The sequence below is a fragment of the Tamandua tetradactyla genome, chromosome 18, assembly GCF_023851605.1.
Source record: "Tamandua tetradactyla isolate mTamTet1 chromosome 18, mTamTet1.pri, whole genome shotgun sequence".
Lineage (NCBI taxonomy): Eukaryota > Metazoa > Chordata > Mammalia > Pilosa > Myrmecophagidae > Tamandua > Tamandua tetradactyla.
The window spans coordinates 51,256,383-51,277,420 of NC_135344.1; the positions used below are offsets into that span (position 1 = coordinate 51,256,383).

Consider the following 21,038-nt stretch of genomic DNA (forward strand, 5'->3'; position numbering starts at 1 on the left):
TATATAATCAGTAACTCACAATATTATCACATAGCTATATCCATCATCAAAATTATTTCTTAGAACATTTGCATCAATTCAGAAAAATAAAAAGAAAACAAAAAAATTCACACATACCATACCCTTTACCCCTCCCTTTCATTGATCACTAGCATTCAGTCTACTTAATTTATTTTAACATTTGTTCCCCCTATTATTTATTTTCAATCCATGTGTTTTACTCGTCTGTTGATAAGGTAGATAAAAGGAGCATCGAGGGTGGGCCACGGTGGCTCAGCAGGCAGAGTACTTGCCTGCCATGCCAGAGGACCCGGGTTTGATTCCTGATGCCTGCCCATGTTAAAAAAAAAAAAAAAAGAGCATCAACGCGAGGTTTTCACTGTCACACAGTCACATTGTGAAAGCTGTATCATTGTACAGTCATCTTCAAGAAACATGGCTACTGGAACACAGTCTATGTTTTCAGGTAGTTCGCTCCAGCCTCTATATTATACCTTAACTAAAAAGGTGATATCTGTATAATGTGTAAGAATAAGCTCCAGGATAACCTGAAATCTCTCAGCCACTGACACTTGTTTTGTCTCATTTCTCTCTTCCCCCTTTTGGTTGAGAAGGTTTTTTCAATCTCGTGATGCTGAGTTCCAGCTCATTCTAGGATTTCTGTCCCACATTGCCAGGGAGGTTTACACCTCAGAATCATGTCCCATGTAGAGAGTGGGGAGGGCAGTGAGTTTGCTTGCCATGTTGGCTGAGAGATAGAGAGAGGCCACATCTGAGCAACAATGGAGGCTCTCCAGGGGTGACTCTTAAGTCATAATTATCTGTAGGCTCACCCTCTCCTTTGCCTGAATAAGCCTCATAGGGACAAGCTGCAACCTTGAGGGCTCAGACTATTGTGGTTGTCTCCACTGTTTGTGAGAATATCAGGAATTCCCAAGGTGGGAAAGTTTATTATTTCCTCCTTTCTTCCCAGTCCCCCCAAGGGGACTTTGTGAATACTTTTTTATTTTTTGCCCAAATTACCCTGGGGATAAATAGGAGCATCACACTAACCTGTATAAACCAACAAGATCTCATGTCCTAGTCAAGATTCCATGTAATTATGGTGTTTGAATAAACTGACCATACAAGTTAAATAGGATAATGTGCCACCCAAAATATAAATTTTGCACCAAATATCTCTTCCCAAGGTCCCACACAGAAGTTGAAGTTTTAAGATATGGGCTGTATCATCCTTTCCCCTGTATTCTGACTTACCTTAGTCCTATCCAGATCAGCTTCATTCATATCTCTAATGGAAGTCTGATCACTTTTTCAACTTTTTAAACAGTTGCTGTTTGGGGTAGTGCAGACTTTCATAGCTTCAGTGCTCTGATTCTCAGGTGTCACATAAATACCTGAAGTTTCAGGAAAGCCCACCAGGTTATACACAAAAAGCTTAGTACCTCAGAATTTAGAAATAATAGTTTCAACTCCTGAATATATGTGACTGCTGTAAAGAGCTTACAGATAGGATCCTTCACAATGGGCCCCAACGTTATAACCCTTGCTCTCAACTTCATTTCTCCGAGTTTGTATATTATACTTAGTTCAGTGAGTGAGGCAGGATGGTACTGTCTTTTTGTTCCTGACATTTCATTTAACTTACTGTTCTCAAGGTTCATTCATCTAGTTGCATGCCTCACAAGTTCATCCCTTCTTACAACTCCTCAGTAGTCCCTTGTATGTATATACCACAGTTCCCCCTTCCGTTCCTCAGTTGATGTACCCTTAGGCCACCTCCATCCATTGGGAATAGGGAACACTGTTGCCATAAACATCAGTGTGCAAATGTCTGTCATGTCCCTACTCTTAGTCTCTCCAGATATATACCTAGCAACGGGGTTCCAGGGTCATATAGCAAACCCACCCCTAGCCTCCTGTGGCATCTCTATACTGCCTTCCAGAGGGGCTGTACGTCTCAGTTTCCCTACAACAATGAATAGGTACATCTGTTTCTCCACATTTTCTCTAGTATTTGTTTCTCTCTGTTAATTTTTAAAGAGTTTTATTCATACATCATACAACCCAACCTAAGTAAATAGCCATGCATTTACCACCATAATCTATTTGAAGACTCCCTGTTTTTCCACAAAGAATCCACATCCCTCTCCAGGGCATTGATTTTTATGATAATGGAATAAAGGGTGAGAATATAGACAACAGACTGGGGAAAGCAGAAGGAAGCTGGCATGTTATCATTTAATTCCCCTTTCTTTCCCTTTACTGACTTTAGTGTTGATGTGACGGACCTCACATTGCCATGGACCAGCCTTAGGGTGAGTGAGAATTGGAAATTTAGGATGTACGGTGGTTGGTCCCAGGCTACTTTGAACATAAAAGGCAGGAAAGGACCTAGGGTAGGGAAATTCTGAGTTGTAGCATTGCGGGATGAGGACATCTTGTGGTTCATAGGCTGTTTATGATAGCTAGCTCTTTGGTATATAAGGAAATGTTGTATGTCAGTCATATTTTTGGGAGAATGGTCTACTTTGAATTTCCAGTTTGTCATTTGAGTATCCTTTTTGTAAATCTTTAATGCATTTTTTTATCGTTGCTATTATTGTTGGTTTATTGTGCATTGTGTAGAATTAATTTCAATTTTTTCTTTTTTTCATACTTTTTTAAAGTTCATATGAGAGATCCTAATAATCAGCTTCACATAATTAAAAATTTGAAGATAACAGTAAGCAATATTATCACCCAACCACCTCAGCCTGGAGCCATTCGGAAGCTTTTGAGTGATGTTGTTTCTGCGAGTCAACCTGCCGAAGGATTAGTAGCTAATGTGATTACCGTGGGAGATTATGACCTCAACATTAGTGGTATGTAATAGGGTTTATTATTTTTTTAAATGAAAATTTCTTTGGCGTGAAAAAGGAATTCTGTACCTTGGAGATTATTCCGTAAACATTTAAGTGCTTGCTGAATGCTACAGCCTGGGAATACAGTGCTGAAAAACAAAGTTCTTGATTTTAAGGAAGTTACAGTCAGTTAAGTAGGCAGCCATTCAAACTGTGGACTTTGTGGTTTCATTTCATTTTATTTTTTTCATAATGAAAATGTATTTGTCATTCAGATTGTAAAGTTAATACAAGTTCCATGAGGGTAGGAACCATATCTCTATTTTTATACTCTAGTGCCTAGAGTAGTACCAAGAACATATGAATAATAAATATTTGTAGAATGAATGAACAAACAGTAGATAAAAAACAACATATCCCTTTGTGACATAAATACATCCATAGTTAAATAAAAACCATTATGTTAATTGCATTTTTACCTTGCTCATTGTTAAGAAAAGGAAAAGTTGTTAAAATAGGTATAAATATGTATGTAATTTTTTCTGAGTGCTTTGTAATATGACTTGAATGACAAATGTTTTCATAAGCGCTTGGTAGTTGAAATTATTTGTTAATATGTAAAGTGATTTAGCAGTATTTTATGTGGCTTCCAATATGAAAAAGATTTAATTAATTGAATAACATTGGATATATTTTTGGAGGGAAAAGATTAAAAGTACATTATCTAGTTAGGATATTTCAGCAGCTTAAAAAATAATCTTTTTAGGTAAGTATGATTTGTAGTATGATATTTTAGCACCTCTGCATATTTAAGGATTTTCTTAAATATATGCAGTGGGCCCAGAGAACTTAACTGGCATGTTTTAGGTCATAGTTATTTGGTTGCACTTGTAAAGTTAGAAGTAATTATTTAATTATTTTAAGTATTCCATAATTTTCTTCATTCTGTGTCATTAATTTTACTTCCAGCAAGTTGGTTAACTTGGTAATTCTAAGTTTTGAATATTAATGGATTATTTTACAAATAAAAAGCATCTGAATTTCAGGGTATGTACTTTGAGCAGTTCCGTCATAACGTGGTTTCAGTGGGAGGCAAAAAGTAAAGTATTTCTATGAGAAGGTGATGGAATTTGAATTATTTCTGTATCAATGAAAAATTCATTGCAGTGTGAAGGGCAGTGAATCAAATGTCAGAGGATGCAAGTTTTTATATTGCATAGCCATTAATTAGTTTGAATAGCTTACTTAAGTCACTTAGTGTTTTGTGACTTGGCTTCCTTCTCTGAAAACAAAAATTGGGCTAAATTTTTTTTTTAAGTCCTCTCTGAGACTTTTAGTCCTATGATTTTGTTTTTCAGGATATTAAAATTTTTGTTATTCATATGACACATTTTTATTGATTTCCTGCTATATGTTTTGCATTGAGATGTAATGATAGGGCATGATGTATGAATTAATAATCTAATGGGGAGACAAACATGTAAATAAGTACTCAAAATTTTACGTTATAATTTCAGTACATTATAATTACAATACATTGTAATAGAGATGGGATATTTGATATGCAATAGTGCTAAGGGGAAATAGAGAGGGATTAATTATCATTTTTAAATAACAAATGCAAACATCTTTTTTATACTGTAAACACCTTCCTAGCCTCCCAAACTCATATTTACAAGTTCAGAAAAGTTATTAAAATAATATACGTACCAAGGCATAGTGCTAAAAAGGACTTAAAAGGTAAAAACAGCAATGATTTCTCTCTGCATCTTTGCCCTACCAATTCCTTTAGTTGCTTCTTCTGGTATTTATTTTGAATAATTTTTTATTTTTTATTTTTTTGATATTTTGAGTTATTTTTATATGGATATCTTTTGTTTAATTTTAAGTTTCATTTATTGGTTTTTATTATGATTGATGAGCATTTAGCTTAATTACTCCCCTTCCTCTTTTCACTATAGCCCTAATATAGTTTTCATAATATTTGATTACTATTCACTGTTTACAATATTATGACTAAATATTGTTCACTTCTCCACTGATCTAAATATTGTACTTTCAGTCCTGTCTTATATAACATTATTTTTTTTCCAGGACTTGAAAATTCAGAATGTAATTGCCTTTTTAAAAACAATTGTCAGGGGCCACAGTGGCTCAGGAGGTAGACTTTTTGCCTGCTATGCTAGAGACCTGAGTTTGGTTCCTGGTGTCTGCCCATATAAAAACAAAACAAAACAAAACAAAACAAAAAAACAGTTGTCAGTTTTCTTGTCTCTCTTGCTAGGCTGTCATACTTCCAATACCTCTTAAGGGATTTTCCACTTTACATGTATCAGATAATCCATTTGTTAGCATTTGCTTCCTGAAGTGTGTCTTTCTGTTCCACCCATGCCTAGTGGTGCAAAAATTAGTTCTTGAGGGGTAAAAAAATTTTAGACATTACAATGGTTTGTGGTTCTTCAAAGGCCCAGTTTGTAAATTGATATACAATATATTTGTGGTATTGTTTAAATTTGGAGGTGGGCTTGGGAAAAAAAATATCTAAAGAGGCTCACTAGGAGAAATATAATGAAATAAAGGTTGAGAAACACTCTTCTACTTCAAAATGGACTGGTTGCTCTCTAAGGCCTTCTGTATAGCTGTCATCCAGGGGATTTCCTTCACCTCTCTTTTATGTGGTATCTCATCCATATCTTTTTTTGGTGATAACACTTATTCCCTTGATTTAGTGAAAGACATCAGTAATGGCTTCTTCAGAAAGGATGCATGGAATGTAAAATTTTTGAGATGTAAAAGTCTGAATTATTACTTTTTATATGTAATTGATGGTTTAGCTATGTATATTATTAGTTAGAAATCATTTCCCTCAGAATTTTTCCACTTTCTTTTAGCCTTTGATGGTTTTTATGAAGTTGGATGCTATTCTGATCGATATCATCCCATCCCTCCAGTCTTTAAAAGCTTTTACAAGTTCATTACCCCTGCTGTTTTATAATTTCAAGTTGCTGAGACCTGATATAGCTCCCTTTCCCTCATGCTAGGCAACTACTTTTGACAGTCTTGTCATGCATACCTTTTAGATCTGAGAAATTTTCTTATATTATTTCTTTGTTTTTTTCTCCCTATTTTCAGTGTTCTTTCTGGAAACCTTCTTAGTTGGATGTAGAACTTACTGAGTTGATCATCTAATGTTTTTATTCTTTTTTCTACCATGTCCCTCTTCTCTTTGGTTTAGTTTTTGGGGATATCCTTGACTATCTTCCTACCCTTTGTTTGAAATTTTGATTCTGTCAGTTATTTTTTTCTTTTTTGAGTTTATTTTTCCCCATCATTCTCTGGATTATTCTTTTTTGTGCCGTACTGCGCTTGTTTCATGTTGTGGTATCTTAACAGCTGGTAGTAAACAATTGTTGGCTTCATTTCATTTTTAAGTTTTCTTATATCCTTTACTTTTTTTCTTTTGATTTTTTTTTTTCTCATAATGGAAACTTCCTTCAAATGTCTTTGAGCCCTTGGGCTTATTTTATATTTCAAAATGAGATTCTAAAACCGTGACTGGGCATAGGAAAACTTGTTGGTTGGTGGACTTCTTTACTGGGTGGTGAGGCTATGAATAGGTGTAAGGGTTGCCCAGTTTTTAGTACTTAATACTTCTTTTCTTTGTGTCCATTTAGTTTCTCCAGAAAAGTGTTCTCAAAAAAATTTGTTGTCTGACTGTCTGTATCCTGGGGGTGGGTGGTGGGTGGGATGCTAATTTTTTAAAAAGAGTGTATTAAAGTGGTCTGTTAGGTAGTTTATAGGAACATTGTGGTCATGATTTCATTGTGAGGAATTGTTTGCATTCTCAGGTCCCTGCATAAGGAAGGATCGAGTGCTAGTTGCCTTTAAAAACCAATGGAGGCACTACTAGAGCTGAAGTCTTTGGGCAGATATTTTAAAAGCATCCTGGGTGGTTAGATAAACTCCTGAACTGCTTACCAAAAGAAAACATGTAGCTTTCTTCAGCTTCTTCCCTTGCTCTTTTAAGGCACTTCTGTTCAGTTTTATTTTTTTGTTGGTCTTGAAAGCTAGAAGTGTTATATGATGAAGTTCTGAATTCATTTTAATAAAATTTCATTATAAACAGAATAGTATATTCTTTGGAGATTATAAAAAAGTGTTCTCTATATGTTCATAAGCAGTGCTTCTAATTTTTTTTAAGTTTTCATAATTTTGAATACAGTCTTATCACATCTTAGACATTATAGATATCCAGATTTCCCTTGATTTACAGTATCAGCTTCTTCTAATGATGTTCTCTCTGTTCCCGTCTCTATTCATCGCATCTGAGATGGTACTTTAGAGATCTGACTAGTGTCAGAGCTCGCAGAGTGGTAGTGCCATGTCTTATGTCCTGGTCGTGCTGCCTCTGGCTCCTTATGCACTTTCCCTGCCAAAGTAGCCTGGCCAGCTGGAGGCTGGGGGTGGGGTGTCTTGGGAGGAGTGAAAGGTCTCTGTGAGGTGGAAAAGTAGGTATGCAAAAAGTCAATGCTCAGGTGAACTTGCATTATGAGGGGAAGGAGAGTGTCTCCTGGAGTGCAGTGGGGTGCACCAGGACAGAGGGGTCCTGTTCCTGGTAACACTTCTAATTTTTACCATTCATTTAATTCAGCATGCTTTTTACCCATTTTGTTTAAGAAATACATGTTATGTGTTTATCTTATCAGCCTAGTTTAACAGTGTCATGTTTTCTTTATCAGATCAGTCAATTAAAGCTAGTGTTCCTTGGTACAATAATTGGAAAGACACATTGACGGAATTGAAAGAATCCTCGTTATATACAGGTATTTCTTGCAGTAGTCGCAGTTTTCCAGGTTATTCTCGCTCTACTCCTTGCCTATTATATTTCCCACTCAGCTACCACTTTTTATATTCATCCCAATTAACATGTCAGTCTGTTTTTTTCTGAAATGGGGGATTTCTGGTGATGCTTGGTTTGACTTTTGTTATCTGTCGTCTATTATCTATCCTATTTACCCTGGATTTACTTAACCTACTAAATCTAGGCTTTAAATGGTGTAATTTGGCTGCTTCTTTTTTTTTTTTTTTTTTTTTATAGCTCAGATGCAGCTTCATTCAGTGTTTTAACATGATTACTTTACAATTAGGTATTATTGTGCTGTCCATTTTTGAGTTTTTGTATCTAGTCCTGTTACACCGTCTGTATCCCTTCAACTCCAATTGGCCATTATCTTACCCTGTTTCTACCTCCTGCTGGACTCTGTTATCAAGGACATATTCCAAATTTATTCTCGAATGTCTGTTCACATCAGTGGGACCATACAGTATTTGTCCTTTAGTTTTTGACTAGACTCACTCAGCATAATGTTCTCTAGGTCCATCCATGTTATTACATGCTTCATAAGTTTATCCTGTCTTAAAGCTGCATAGTATTCCATCATATGTATATACCACAGTTTGTTTAGCCACTCTTCTGTTGATGGAGATTTCGGCTGTTTCCATCTCTTTGCAATTGTAAATAATGCTGCTATAAACATTGGTGTGTGGCTGCTTCTTATTTTGATAATAAGGAAGAACTTTTTTTCCCTTGAGTATGTTATACTAGTCCACTTTACTGATTGCGTTTATATTAATTGATATAATCTGTAAAATATAATACTTTAGAGAATGAAGTCACAGGACAGATGACTTTAAAAATATCCTTTATTTCATTAATAGTTTTCCTAAATTTTTATTTATGATAAAAAAAACATAAATGAGACTTCTAAAGAAATGTCAATTAAAAAATAGCTCATGGATGCATGGGTGGGTTCAGTGGTAGAATGCTCACCTTCCATGCAGGAGACCTGGGTTTGATTCCCAGACCATGCATCCCCCTCCCCCCCCAAAAAAAGTGGCTAGTGCAAGATAGGAATTCAGAGTCCTTATTGTTTCATTATCTTGAAGTATTTTGCTGTTTCTTCATCCTATTTATCAGTTATTTAAAACCATAAAAAGTGGGGCGGGCCGCGGTGGCTCAGCGGGCAAGAGTGCTTGCCTGCCATGCCGGAGGACCCCGGTTCGATTCCCGGCCCCAGCCCATGTAAAAAACAAACAAACAAACAAACAAAATATAATAATAAAACAAGAAAATGTTTAAAAAAAAAAAAAAAAAACCATAAAAAGTGAGTGAATGATGAAATTGCCTCAAAGAATGATACATTAGTGAAATAAATCATTGCTGTTATATCATCCTTCAGTTTTTAATTTTGTTGCCCAAAATATTTCATCATCTTTCAGAAGGTATAAAAGAAATCTGGAGATACCATTGTTGTAGACATCTTTTTTTTTTTCCTTTCATTGAACATAATTGAGAATTAAGGATTTTTTGCAGAGGAAAACACAAGTTTTCAAAATTGTTGGACAGATCAGAAGATGAATCCATGAAACAGCATGTTCTAGTTCTTTCCAGTAGAAATATATGGGCCATATATGTAGTTTTTGATGTTCTAGTAGCCAAAATAAAGAATGTAAAAAGAAGATACAATTAATTTTAATAGTATATTTTTTGTGTTTATTTTATTAATAGTTTTCTTATTCTTCATATGATTTTATTTTTTACTTAAAAAATTTTTTTAAACTTAACATATAAACACAAACATTTTTACCATATGATCATTTCATTCTTGATATATAATCAGTAACTCACAGTATCATCGCATAGCTGTATGTTCATCATCATGATTATTTCTTAGAACATTTACATCAATTCAGAAAAAGAAATAAAAAGAAAAAAATTTGCACATACCATACCCCTTACCCCTCTCTTTCATTGATCACTAGCATTTCAATCTACTAAATTTATTTTAACATTTGTTCTCCCTATTATTTATTTTTATGCGTGTATTTTTCTCGTCTGTTCATAACATATATAAAAGCATCAGACACAAGGTTTTCACAATCACACAGTCACACTGCAAAAGCTATATATCATTATACAATCATCTCCAAGAAACACGGCTACTGGAACACAGCTATACATTTTCAGGCAGTTTCCTCCAGCCTCTCCATTACCCCTTAACTAAAAAGGTGATATTTATTTAATATGTAAGAATAACCTCCAGGATAACCTCTTGACTCTGTCTGGAATCTCTCAGCCATTGACACTTTATTTTGTCTCATTTCTGTCTTCCCCCTTTTGGTCGAGAGGGTTTTCTTAATTCCTTGATGCTGAGTCCCAGCTCATTCTAGTATATCTGTCCCACATTGCCAGGAAGGTTTACACCCCTGGGAGTCATGTCACACGTAGAGAGGGGGAGGGCGGTGACTTTGCTTGTCGTGTTGGCTGAGAGAGAAAGGCCACGTCTGAGCAACAAAAGAGGTTCTCCAGGGGTGACACTTAGGCCAATTTTTTTTTTTATTAATTAAAAAAAATTAACTGACACAGCATTTAGAAATCATTCCATTCTACATATGCAATCAGTAATTCTTAATATCATCACATAGATGTATGATCATCATTTCTTAGTACATATGCATCGATTTAGAAAAAGAAATAGCAAGGCAACAGAAAAAGAAATAAAATGATAATATGGAGAAAAAATAAAAATAAAAATAAAAAATACAAAAATATATAAGAAAAAAAAACTATAGCTCAGATGCAGCTTCATTCAGTGTTTTAACATAATTACATTACGATTAGGTAGTATTGTGCTGTCCATTTTTTTTTTTTTTTTTTTAGAAATCATACCATTCTACATATGTAATCAGTAATTCTTAACATCATCACATAGATGTATGATCATCGTTTCTTAGTACATTTGCATCGGTTTAGAAGAACTAGCAATATAACCGAAAAAGATATAGAATGTTAATATAGAGAAAAAAAAATAAAAGTAATAATAGTAAGAACAAAACAAAACAAACAAAACAAAAACCTATAGCTCGGATGCAGCTTCATTCAGTGTTTTAACATGATTACTTTACAATTAGGTATTATTGTGCTGTCCATTTTTGAGTTTTTGTATCTAGTCCTATTGCACAGTCTGTATCCCATCAGCTCCAATTACCCATTATCTTACCCTGTTTCTAACTCCTGCTGAACTCTGTTACCAATGACATATTCCAAGTTTATTCTCGAGTGTCGATTCACATCATTGGGACCATACAGTATTTGTCTTTTAGTTTTTGGCTAGACTCACTCAGCATGATGTTCTCTAGGTCCATCCATGTTATTACATGCTTCATAAGTTTATCCTGCCTTAAAGCTGCATAATATTCCATCGTATGTATATACCACAGTTTGTTTAGCCACTCGTCTGTTGATGGAGATTTTGGCTGTTTCCATCTCTTTGCAATTGTAAATAACGCTGCTATAAACATTGGTGTGCAAATGTCCGTTTGAGTTTTTGCCCTTAATTCCTTTCAGTAGATTCCCAGCAATTGTATTGCTGGGTCGTATGGCAACTCTATATTCAGCTTTTTGAGGAACCGCCAAACTGCCTTCCACAGTGGTTGCACCATTTGACATTCCCACCAACAGTGGATAAGTGTGCCTCTTTCACTGCATCCTCTCCAGCACTTGTCATTTTCTGTTTTGTTGATAATGGCCATTCTGGTGGGTGTGAGATGATATCTCATTGTGGTTTTGATTTGCATTTCTCTAATGGCCAGGGACATTGAGCAACTCTTCATGTGCCTTTTGGCCATTTGTATTTCCTCCTCTGAGAGGTGTCTATTCAAGTCTTTTCCCCATTTTGTAATTGGGTTGGCTGTCTTTTTGTTGTTGAGTTGAACAATCTCATTATAAATTCTGGATACTAGACCTTTATCTGATATGTCATTTCCAAATATTGTCTCCCATTGTGTAGGCTGTCTTTCTACTTTCTTGATGAAGTTCTTTGATGCACAAAAGTGTTTAATTTTGAGGAGTTCCCATTTATTTATTTCCTTCTTCAGTGCTCTTGCTTTAGGTTTAAGGTCCATAAAACTGCCTCCAATTGTAAGATTCATAAGATATCTCCCTACATTTTCCTCTAACTGTTTTATGGTCTTAGACCTAATGTTTAGATCTTTGATCCATTTTGAGTTAACTTTTGTGTAGGGTGTGAGATATGGGTCTTCTTTCATTCTTTTGCATATGGATATCCAGTTCTCTAGGCACCATTTATTGAAGAGACTGTTCTGTCCCAGGTGAGGTGGCTTGACTGCCTTATCAAAGATCAAATGTCCATAGATGAAAGGGTCTATATCTGAGCACTCTATTCGATTCCATTGATCGATATATCTATCTTTATGCCAATACCATGCTGTTTTGACCAGTGTGGCTTCATAATATGCCTTAAAGTCAGGCAGTGCAAGACCTCCAGCTTCGTTTTTTTTCCTCAAGATGTTTTTAGCAATTCGGGGCACCCTGCCCTTCCAGATAAATTTGCTTATTGGCTTTTCTATTTCTGAAAAATAAGTTGTTGGGATTTTGATTGGTATTGCATTGAATCTGTAAATCAATTTAGGTAGGATTGACATCTTAACTATATTTAGTCTTCCAATCCATGAACACGGTATGCCCTTCCATCTATTTAGGTCTTCTGTGATTTCTTTTAGCAGGTTTTTGTAGTTTTCTTTATATAGGTTTTTTGTATCTTTAGTTAAATTTATTCCTAGGTATTTTATTCTTTTAGTTGCAGTTGTAAATGGGGTTCGTTTCTTGATTTCCCCTCCGCTTGTTCATTGCTAGTGTATAGAAATGCTACAGATTTTTGAATGTTGATCTTGTAACCTGCTACTTTGCTGTACTCATTTATTAGCTCTAGTAGTTTTGTTGTGGATTTTTCCGGGTTTTCGACGTATAGTATCATATCGTCTGCAAACAGTGATAGTTTTACTTCTTCCTTTCCAATTCTGATGCCTTGTATTTCTTTTTCTTGTCTAATTGCTCTGGCTAGAACCTCCAACACAATGTTGAATAATAGTGGTGATAGTGGACATCCTTGTCTTGTTCCTGATCTTAGGGGGAAAGTTTTCAATTTTTCCCCATTGAGGATGATATTAGCTGTGGGTTTTTCATATATTCCCTCTATCATTTTAAGGAAGTTCCCTTGTATTCCTATCCTTTGAAGTGTTTTCAACAGGAAAGGATGTTGAATCTTGTCAAATGCCTTCTCTGCATCAATTGAGATGATCATGTGATTTTTCTGCTTTGATTTGTTGATATGGTATATTACATTAATTGATTTTCTTATGTTGAACCATCCTTGCATACCTGGGATGAATCCTACTTGGTCATGATGTATAATTCTTTTAATGTGTTGCTGGATACGATTTGCTAGAATTTTATTGAGGATTTTTGCATCTATATTCATTAGAGAGATTGGTCTGTAGTTTTCTTTTTTTGTAATATCTTTGCCTGGTTTTGGTATGAGGGTGATGTTGGCTTCATAGAATGAATTAGGTAGTTTTCCCTCTGCTTCGATTTTTTTGAAGAGTTTGAGGAGAGTTGGTACTAATTCTTTCTGGAATTCAGATGTGAAGCCGTCTGGTCCTCGACTTTTCTTTTTAGGAAGCTTTTGAATGACTGATTCAATTTCTTTGCTTGTGATTGGTTTGTTGAGGTCATCTATGTCTTCTTGAGTCAAAGTTGGTTGTTCATGTCTTTCCAGGAACCCGTCCATTTCATCTAAATTGTTGTATTTATTAGCGTAAAGTTATTCATAGTATCCTGTTATTACCTCCTTTATTTCTGTGAGGTCAGTAGTTATGTCTCCTCTTCCATTTCTGATCTTATTTATTTGCATCCTCTCTCTTCTTCTTTTTGTCAATCTTGCTAAGGGCCCATCAATCTTATTGATTTTCTCATAGAACCAACTTCTGGCCTTATTGATTTTCTCTATTGTTTTCAATTTCATTTATTTCTGCTCTAATCTTTGTTATTTCTTTCCTTTTGCTTGCTTTGGGATTAGTTTGCTGTTCTTTCTCCAGTTCTTCCAAATGGATAGTTAATTCCTGAATTTTTGCCTTTTCTTCTTTTCTGATATAGGCATTTAGGGCAATAAATTTCCCTCTTAGCACTGCCTTTGCTGCGTCCCATAAGTTTTGATATGTTGTGTTTTCATTTTCATTCGCCTCGAGGTATTTGCTAATTTCTCTAGCAATTTCTTCTTTCACCCACTCGTTGTTTAGGAGTGTGTTGTTGAGCCTCCACGTATTTGTGAATTTTCTGCCACTCCGCCTATTATGGATTTCCAACTTCATTCCTTTATGATCCGAGAAAGTGTTGTGTATGATTTCAATCTTTTTAAATTTGTTAAGACTTGCTTTGTGACCCAGCATATGGGCTTTCTTTGAGAATGATTCATGAGCACTTGAGAAAAAGGTGTATCCTGCTGTTGTGGGATGTAATGTCCTATAAATGTCTGTTAAGTCTAGCTCATTTATAGTAATATTCAGATTCTCTATTTCTTTATTGATCCTCTGTCTAGATGTTCTGTCCATTGATGAGAGTGGTGAATTGAAGTCTCCAACTATTGTGGTATATGAGTCTATTTCCCTTTTCAGTTTTTGCAGTGTATTCCTCACGTATTTTGGACCATTCTGGTTTGGTGCGTAAATATTTATGATTGTTATGTCTTCTTGTTTAATTGTTCCTTTTATTAGTATATAGTGTCCTTCTTTGTCTCTTTTAACTGCTTTACATTTGAAGTCTAATTTGTTGGATATTAGTGTAGCCACTCCTGCTCTTTTCTGGTTGTTATTTGCATGAAATATCTTTTCCCAACCTTTCACTTTCAACCTATGTTTATCTTTGGGTCTAAGATGTGTTTCCTGTAGACAGCATATAGAAGGATCCTGTTTTTTAATCCATTCTGCCAATCTATGTCTTTTGATTGGGGAGTTCAGTCCATTGACATTTAGTGTTATTACTATTTGGATAATATTTTCCTCTAACATTTTACCTTTTGTATTATATATATCATATCTGATTTTCCTTCTTCCTACACTCTTCTCCATACCTCTCTCTTCTGTCTTTTTGTATCTGACTCTAGTGCTCCCTTTAGTATTTCTTGCAGAGCTGGTCTCTTGGTCACAAATTCTCTCAGTGACTTTTTGTCTGAGAATGTTTTAATTTCTCCCTCATTTTTGAAGGATAATTTTGCTGGATATAGGAGTCTTGATTGGCAGTTTTTCTCTTTTAGTAATTTAAATATATCATCCCACTGTCTTCTAGCTTCCATGGTTTCTGCTGAGAAATCTACACATAGTCTTATTGGGTTTCCCTTGTATGTGATGGATTGTTTTTCTCTTGCTGCTTTCAAGATCCTCTCTTTCTGTTTGACCTCTGACATTCTAACTAGTAAGTGTCTTGGAAAATGCCTATTTGGGTCTAATCTCTTTGGGGTGCGCTGCACTTCTTGGATCTGTAATTTTAGGTCTTTCATAAGAGTTGGGAAATTTTCAGTGATAATTTCTTCCATTAGTGTTTCTCCTCCTTTTCCCTTCTCTTCTCCTTCTGGGATACCCACAACACGTATATTTGTGCGGTTCATATTGTCCTTGAGTTCCCTGATACCCTGTTCAAATTTTTCCATTCTTTTCCCGATAGTTTGTTTTTTTTGGAATTCAGATGTTCCATCCTCCAAATCACTAATTCTATCTTCTGTCTCTTTAAATCTATCATTGTAGGTATCCATTGTTTTTTCCATCTTTTCTACTTTATCCTTCACTTACATAAGTTCTGTGATTTGTTTTTTCAGTTTTTCTATTTCTTCTTTATGTTCAGCCCATGTCCTCTTCATGTCCTCCCTCAATTTATTGATTTGGTTTTTGAAGAGTTTTTCCATTTCTGTTCGTATATTCAGCATTAGTTGTCTCAGCTCTTGTATCTCATTTGAACTACTGGTTTGTTCCTTTGACTGGGCCATATTCTCAATCTTCTGAGCGTGGACAGTTATCTTCTGCTGCTGGCGTCTGAGCATTTAGTCAGATTTCCCTGGGTGTCGGACCGAACAAGGTTGTAAGATTTTTCTGTGAAATCTCCGGATTCTGTTTTTTTTATCCTGCCCAGTAGGTGGCGCTCGTGGCACACGTTTGTCTCAAGTGTTTGGAATGGATCCACCCCGGTCACTGATCTCCGCGGCCTGGGGATTTCCGATCCAATTCTCTCCGTTGGTTCAGGGGCCGCGCGTGGTGGGGGCGTCAGCCGCCGTGGCTTGAGGGACCCTGTGGCAGGTCCCCGGCCGCAGCAGGCCCGGGGAATTCGCCACCGGACCAGGAGTCGCCCATGGGGAAGGGGCGTCAGTCACCGGCCGCCGCGGCCCGGGGAATTCCCCACTGGACCAGGAAGCCGCCCGCGGGGGGTGTGCCACCACGGCTTGGATACCCCTCTGATCCGAGACTCGTAGCTGCGGACTCGAAGCTGAGACTCGAAGCCGCCCGCAAAAGAGGGGCGCCGGCCGCCTTGGCTTGGGAAACTTGCCTCTCCGAGACTCTCAGCCGGCACGGGAAGGAGGGAGGGAGTAGCTCCGACTGCCGCAGCTGCCACTGCTCGGGAAATCGCGCGCTGCTCAGGGATCTCACCGCAGCCGAGTCTCGCAGTCAGACTAGCCAATCCAGACTGGCTATGATCACTTAGTAATAATGCCTGGAATTGAATAAAATTCTGGTCTGTCCTCCCAGTCCAGGACTCTTTCAGATATATCATACTGCCATATTAATTTTTCTTTTTTGTTTTGAAGATAGTAGAAATGTGGGTCCATTTGATTTTAGGGTGCTTGTTAAAGCTGTATACTTGATTACATTATCACTGAACAGGTATTTTGACATGTTAGTGCTTTCTTTTCAACAGAGAAAGATGGAACTAGCAAACTGTTTATTATGCAGGCTGAATTAATTTAGAGAATTATATCTAGAGGGTTTGGAACAATTTGGTATTTTACTAATTTAAGACTGGAGTTTCTGTGCTTCCAGCTTGAGATTTAGGCATTTTTGTATGAATGTATATATACCTAGTTGACAAGTGAGCAGACGGGCCTGTCCACATTTGAAGAACAAAACAGAAAAAAAATCTTTTCTCAAGTGAAATTTATTTCTTTTTTTAAATGATAGTTTTTATAATATGTGTAAGAGTGTAGAATTAAAAATGGGTAATATTCTTTGTCTGCTTTTATTCACAGGAGATACAAATCTCCTTGCTCTCATTTCATAAGAACTCTTAGGTGGTTATAAAAACACTTAATTGGAAATAGTCTTCAAGAAAAGTTCTCAAGAATGTTGTTAAAATACAAGAAATCAATATTTTCTATATTCATGTTATGTAAGATCTTTTATGGTTTATAAAATGCTCATAAATTTTATATAGGTTTTGGTTTGTTTTAACTTTTGTATCCTAGATGCTCTGAATTAAACCATATTTTCTGATAGTCACAGTGTTTAGTTTCAGGTACTTTCGACTTTTGAGTCTACTTTTTTTTTTTTTTTTTTTTACAGAGAGAAGGAAGGAAGGATAGAAGGAAGGAAGGAAGGAAGAAAGGGAAACATTTTTAAACATTTTCTTGTTTTATTGTATTCTGTTTCTCTGTTTTTGTTACATGGGCTGGGGCCGGGAATCGAACCGAGGTCCTCCGGCATAGCAGGCAAGCACTTTGCCCGCTGAGCCACCGCGGCCCGCCCTGAGTCTACTTTTATTGACTCAAATAATTACACAACATTTAATTATTTTCACTTACTTGAGTATTTTGATTTTGAAAATATATCATTGTTTTGGAATATCTCCTGCTGTTACTATATCTTAAGAGTTTTTTTTTGTTTAGTGTGAATAGTGATTTTACTGCCACTTTCAGGTTTTTGAATGATTAAGGAAGAAATGTGAGTTACATGTGATGTTTATGTTTAGGGCATTCTAGTTTAGAAGCTGCTGGAATGTGATATACCAGAACTGGAATGGCTTTTAAAAAGGGGAATTTAATAAGGTGTGAGTTTACAGTGCTAAGCCTGTAAAAATGTCCAAAGTAAAGCATCCAGGGAAAGATACCTTAATTTAGGAAAGGTCTATGGGTCAGGAACACCTGTCAGCTGAAAAGTCTGTCAGCTGGCATCTGCTGGTCCCTTGCTCCTGGACTCTCTTGCTTTCAGCCTCTGTTCTTGTTGGGGTTCTTCACTTTGCTTCTCTGGGGCTGGCTTTCATTACTTTACTTCCCTTGACTCTCTCCAGGTACTGGGTCTCTTAAATATCTCATGGCAATGTCTACTGGGCTCCAAGTATCTCCAAACATCTGTGTCTCTCTTCTCTAAGTGTTGGCATCTGTGTCAGCTCTGCTCTGAAGTTTCTGTTGGCTCTGTTGTTTCTAACTCTCCAAACTGCTTCCTCTTTTAAAGGATCCCCAAAATCAAGACCCACCTGGAATGGGTGGAGTCATATCTCCATCTAATCAGAAGATTCCACCCACAATTGGGCACGCCACATCTCTGTGGAGATAATCTGATCAAAAGCTTCCAGCCTGCAATATTGAATTATGATGAAAAGAAACAGCTCCCTCCATAAGATTGTATCAAGATTAAAACATGGCTTTCCTGGGGTACATAATGTTTTCAAACTGACATAGATATCCAGTCTTTTTTCCCTTTTACATTTTGTGGTGTAAGTACCTTTGGTTTTGCAAGGATGAGGACCAGAGTTGTCCTTCCTACTGGTAACCTTTGTCAGATGTGCATTGGGAATGCTAATAGCTTTGTATTCCAAACCACTTGGACTAAGAAGGGAACAAAGAGAGAGAGAGAGAGCGAAATTTTGTGAATACAGGTAGAACCTTGCAAGAGCAGAATTCATTCTGCCTAGGAAACTAACCTGTAGGGTAGCAGTATCAATTTCAAGTGAAGAATATAGAGGGGTTGGAAAGGTGTATGAGTAAAATGCTGGTTTCATTCCAAAATAAGTACAGAGGGGTTTTTATGGGGAGAGAATTATCCCTTAGTGTTGACATCTTTTGCTTTTGTTAACACATTTAAAAATAATTTTAAAATTATTTTTAAAGTAAAAAAAAATGGATTAATTGACTTTTTTTTTTTTTAACGTTTGTTCCCCCTATTATTTATTTTTATTCCATATGTTTCTCTCATCTGTTGACAAGGTAGATAAAAGGAGCATCAGACACAAGGTTTTCACAATCACACAGTCACATTGTGAAAGCTAAATTATTATACGGTCATCATCGAGAAACATGGCTACTGGAACACAGCTCTACATTTTCAGGCAGTTCCCGCCAGCCTCTCTATTACATCTTGGATAACAAGGTGATAGCTACTTAATGCATAAGAATAACCTCCAGGATAACCTCTCGACTCTGTTTGGAATCTCTCAGCCATTGACACTTTGTCTCATTTCACTTTTCCCCCTTTTGGTTGAGAAGGTTTTCTCAATCTCTTGATACTGGGTCTCAGCTCATTCTAGAGTTTTTCTCAATCCCTTGATGCTGAATCTCAGCTCGTTCTGGGATTTCTGTCCCACTCTGCCAGGAAGATCCACACCCCTGGTAGTCATGTCCCGCGTAGACAGGGGGAGGGTGGTGAGTCTGCTTGCTGTGTTGGCTGGAGAGAGAGGCCACATCTGAGCAACAAAGGAGGTTCTCTTGGGGGTGACTCTTAGGCTTAATTTTAAGTAGGCTTGACCTATCCCCTGTGGGGTTGAGTTTCATATGAACAAACCCCAAGACTGGGGGCTCAGCCTATAGCTTAGGTTGTCTTCAATGCTTGTGAGAATATCAAGAATTCAACTTGGGAAAGTTGAGTTTTCCCCTGTTCTCACCATTCTCTGGAGGGGACTTTGCAAATACTTTTCCACTCACTGATCAGATCTCTCTGGGATTCATCAGGGCATCACCTGGACAAACCAACAAAATCTCATGTCCTATACAAAGTTCCATGTACCTAAGGTGTTCAATCTACTATCTACATAAGTTATATTAGGAGATGCACTAGTCAAAGTATAGATTTGTACCAAATAAACATTTTTTGCTTTAGTCTCATATATTAGTTGAAATTTTAAAATATTAAGTACCATCTATTTTCAGCACACTGTAGTAATGACATTCTTTTTTTCTTCTTCATGCAAAAACATTTTTAAATTTGTACATTTAGTCATCATCATTATACACTCTAGGCATTCCTAGATTACACCATCCCAATCTTTATCGTCTATCTTTCTTTGTGATTTCATTTATGCCCCAGCCCTCCTCCCTCTATCATTGTCATATGCAGCTTCATTCAGTGTTTTAACATAATTGTATTACAGTTAGGTAATGTTGTGCTGTCCATTTCTGAGTTTTCATATTCAGTCCTGTTGCACAATCTGTATCCCTTCAGCTCCAATTACCCGATATCTTACCCTATTTCTATCTCCTGATGGTCTCTGTTACCAAGGAAATATTCCAAGTTTATTCACTAATGTCAGTTCATATCAGTGAGACCATACAGTATTTGTCCTTTTGTTTCTGGCTAATCACACTCAGCATAATGTCCTTAAGGTCCATTCATGTTGTTACATACTTCATAACTTTATTCTGTCTTACAGCTGCATAATATTCCATCTTATGTAAATGTCACAGTTTGTTTAGCCAACTCTCTGCTGATGGACATTTTGGCTGTTTCCATCTCTTGGTAATTGTTAATAATGCTGCTATAAACATTGGTGTGTAAATGTCCATTTGTGTCCTTGGCCTCGTGTCCTTTGAGTAGAGACAGCATATAGATGGGTCCTATTTTTTAATCCATTCTGCCAGACTATGTCTTTTTAATGGAGAGTTTAATCCATTAACATTCAGTGTTATTATTGCATGGGTAGTACTTTCTTCTACTATTTTGCCTTCTGGATTTTATATGTCATATCTAGTTTTCCTTCTTTTTACCTTTACTCATAGTCTTCCTTTCTACACTCTTCTCCACACCTCTCTTTTCTGTCTTCATATCTGTCTCTAGTGTTCCCTTTAGTATTTCTTGCAGAGCTGGTCTCTTGGTCACAAATTCTCTCAGTGATTTTTTGTTTGAAAATGTTTTAATTTCTCCCTCCTTTTTGAAGGACAATTTTGCTGGATATAGAATTCTTGGTTGGCAGTTTTTCTCTTTTAATAATTTAAATATATTATCCCACTGTCTTCTTGCCTCCATGGTTTCTGCTGAGAGATCTGCACATAGTCTTATTGGGCTTCCCTTGTATGTGATGGATTGCTT

General features: G+C 36.5%; 1 protein-coding gene across 11 annotated transcripts in view; it reads left to right on the forward strand.

Moving 5' to 3' along the window:
• TRAPPC8 (trafficking protein particle complex subunit 8) overlaps positions 1-21,038 on the forward strand; it is a 148,979-nt gene that overhangs the window by 7,524 nt on the left and 120,417 nt on the right. For 8 of the 11 annotated variants that reach the window (XM_077135708.1, XM_077135699.1, XM_077135709.1 and 5 more), the window contains exon 2: positions 2,670-2,864. In XM_077135708.1, coding sequence (XP_076991823.1) covers positions 2,670-2,864 — 195 coding nt within the window. Of the gene's footprint in view, positions 1-5; positions 2,319-2,669; positions 2,865-21,038 lie in introns of those variants that run through there. The other 3 variants (XM_077135706.1, XM_077135705.1, XM_077135707.1) reach the window with 3 other exon arrangements.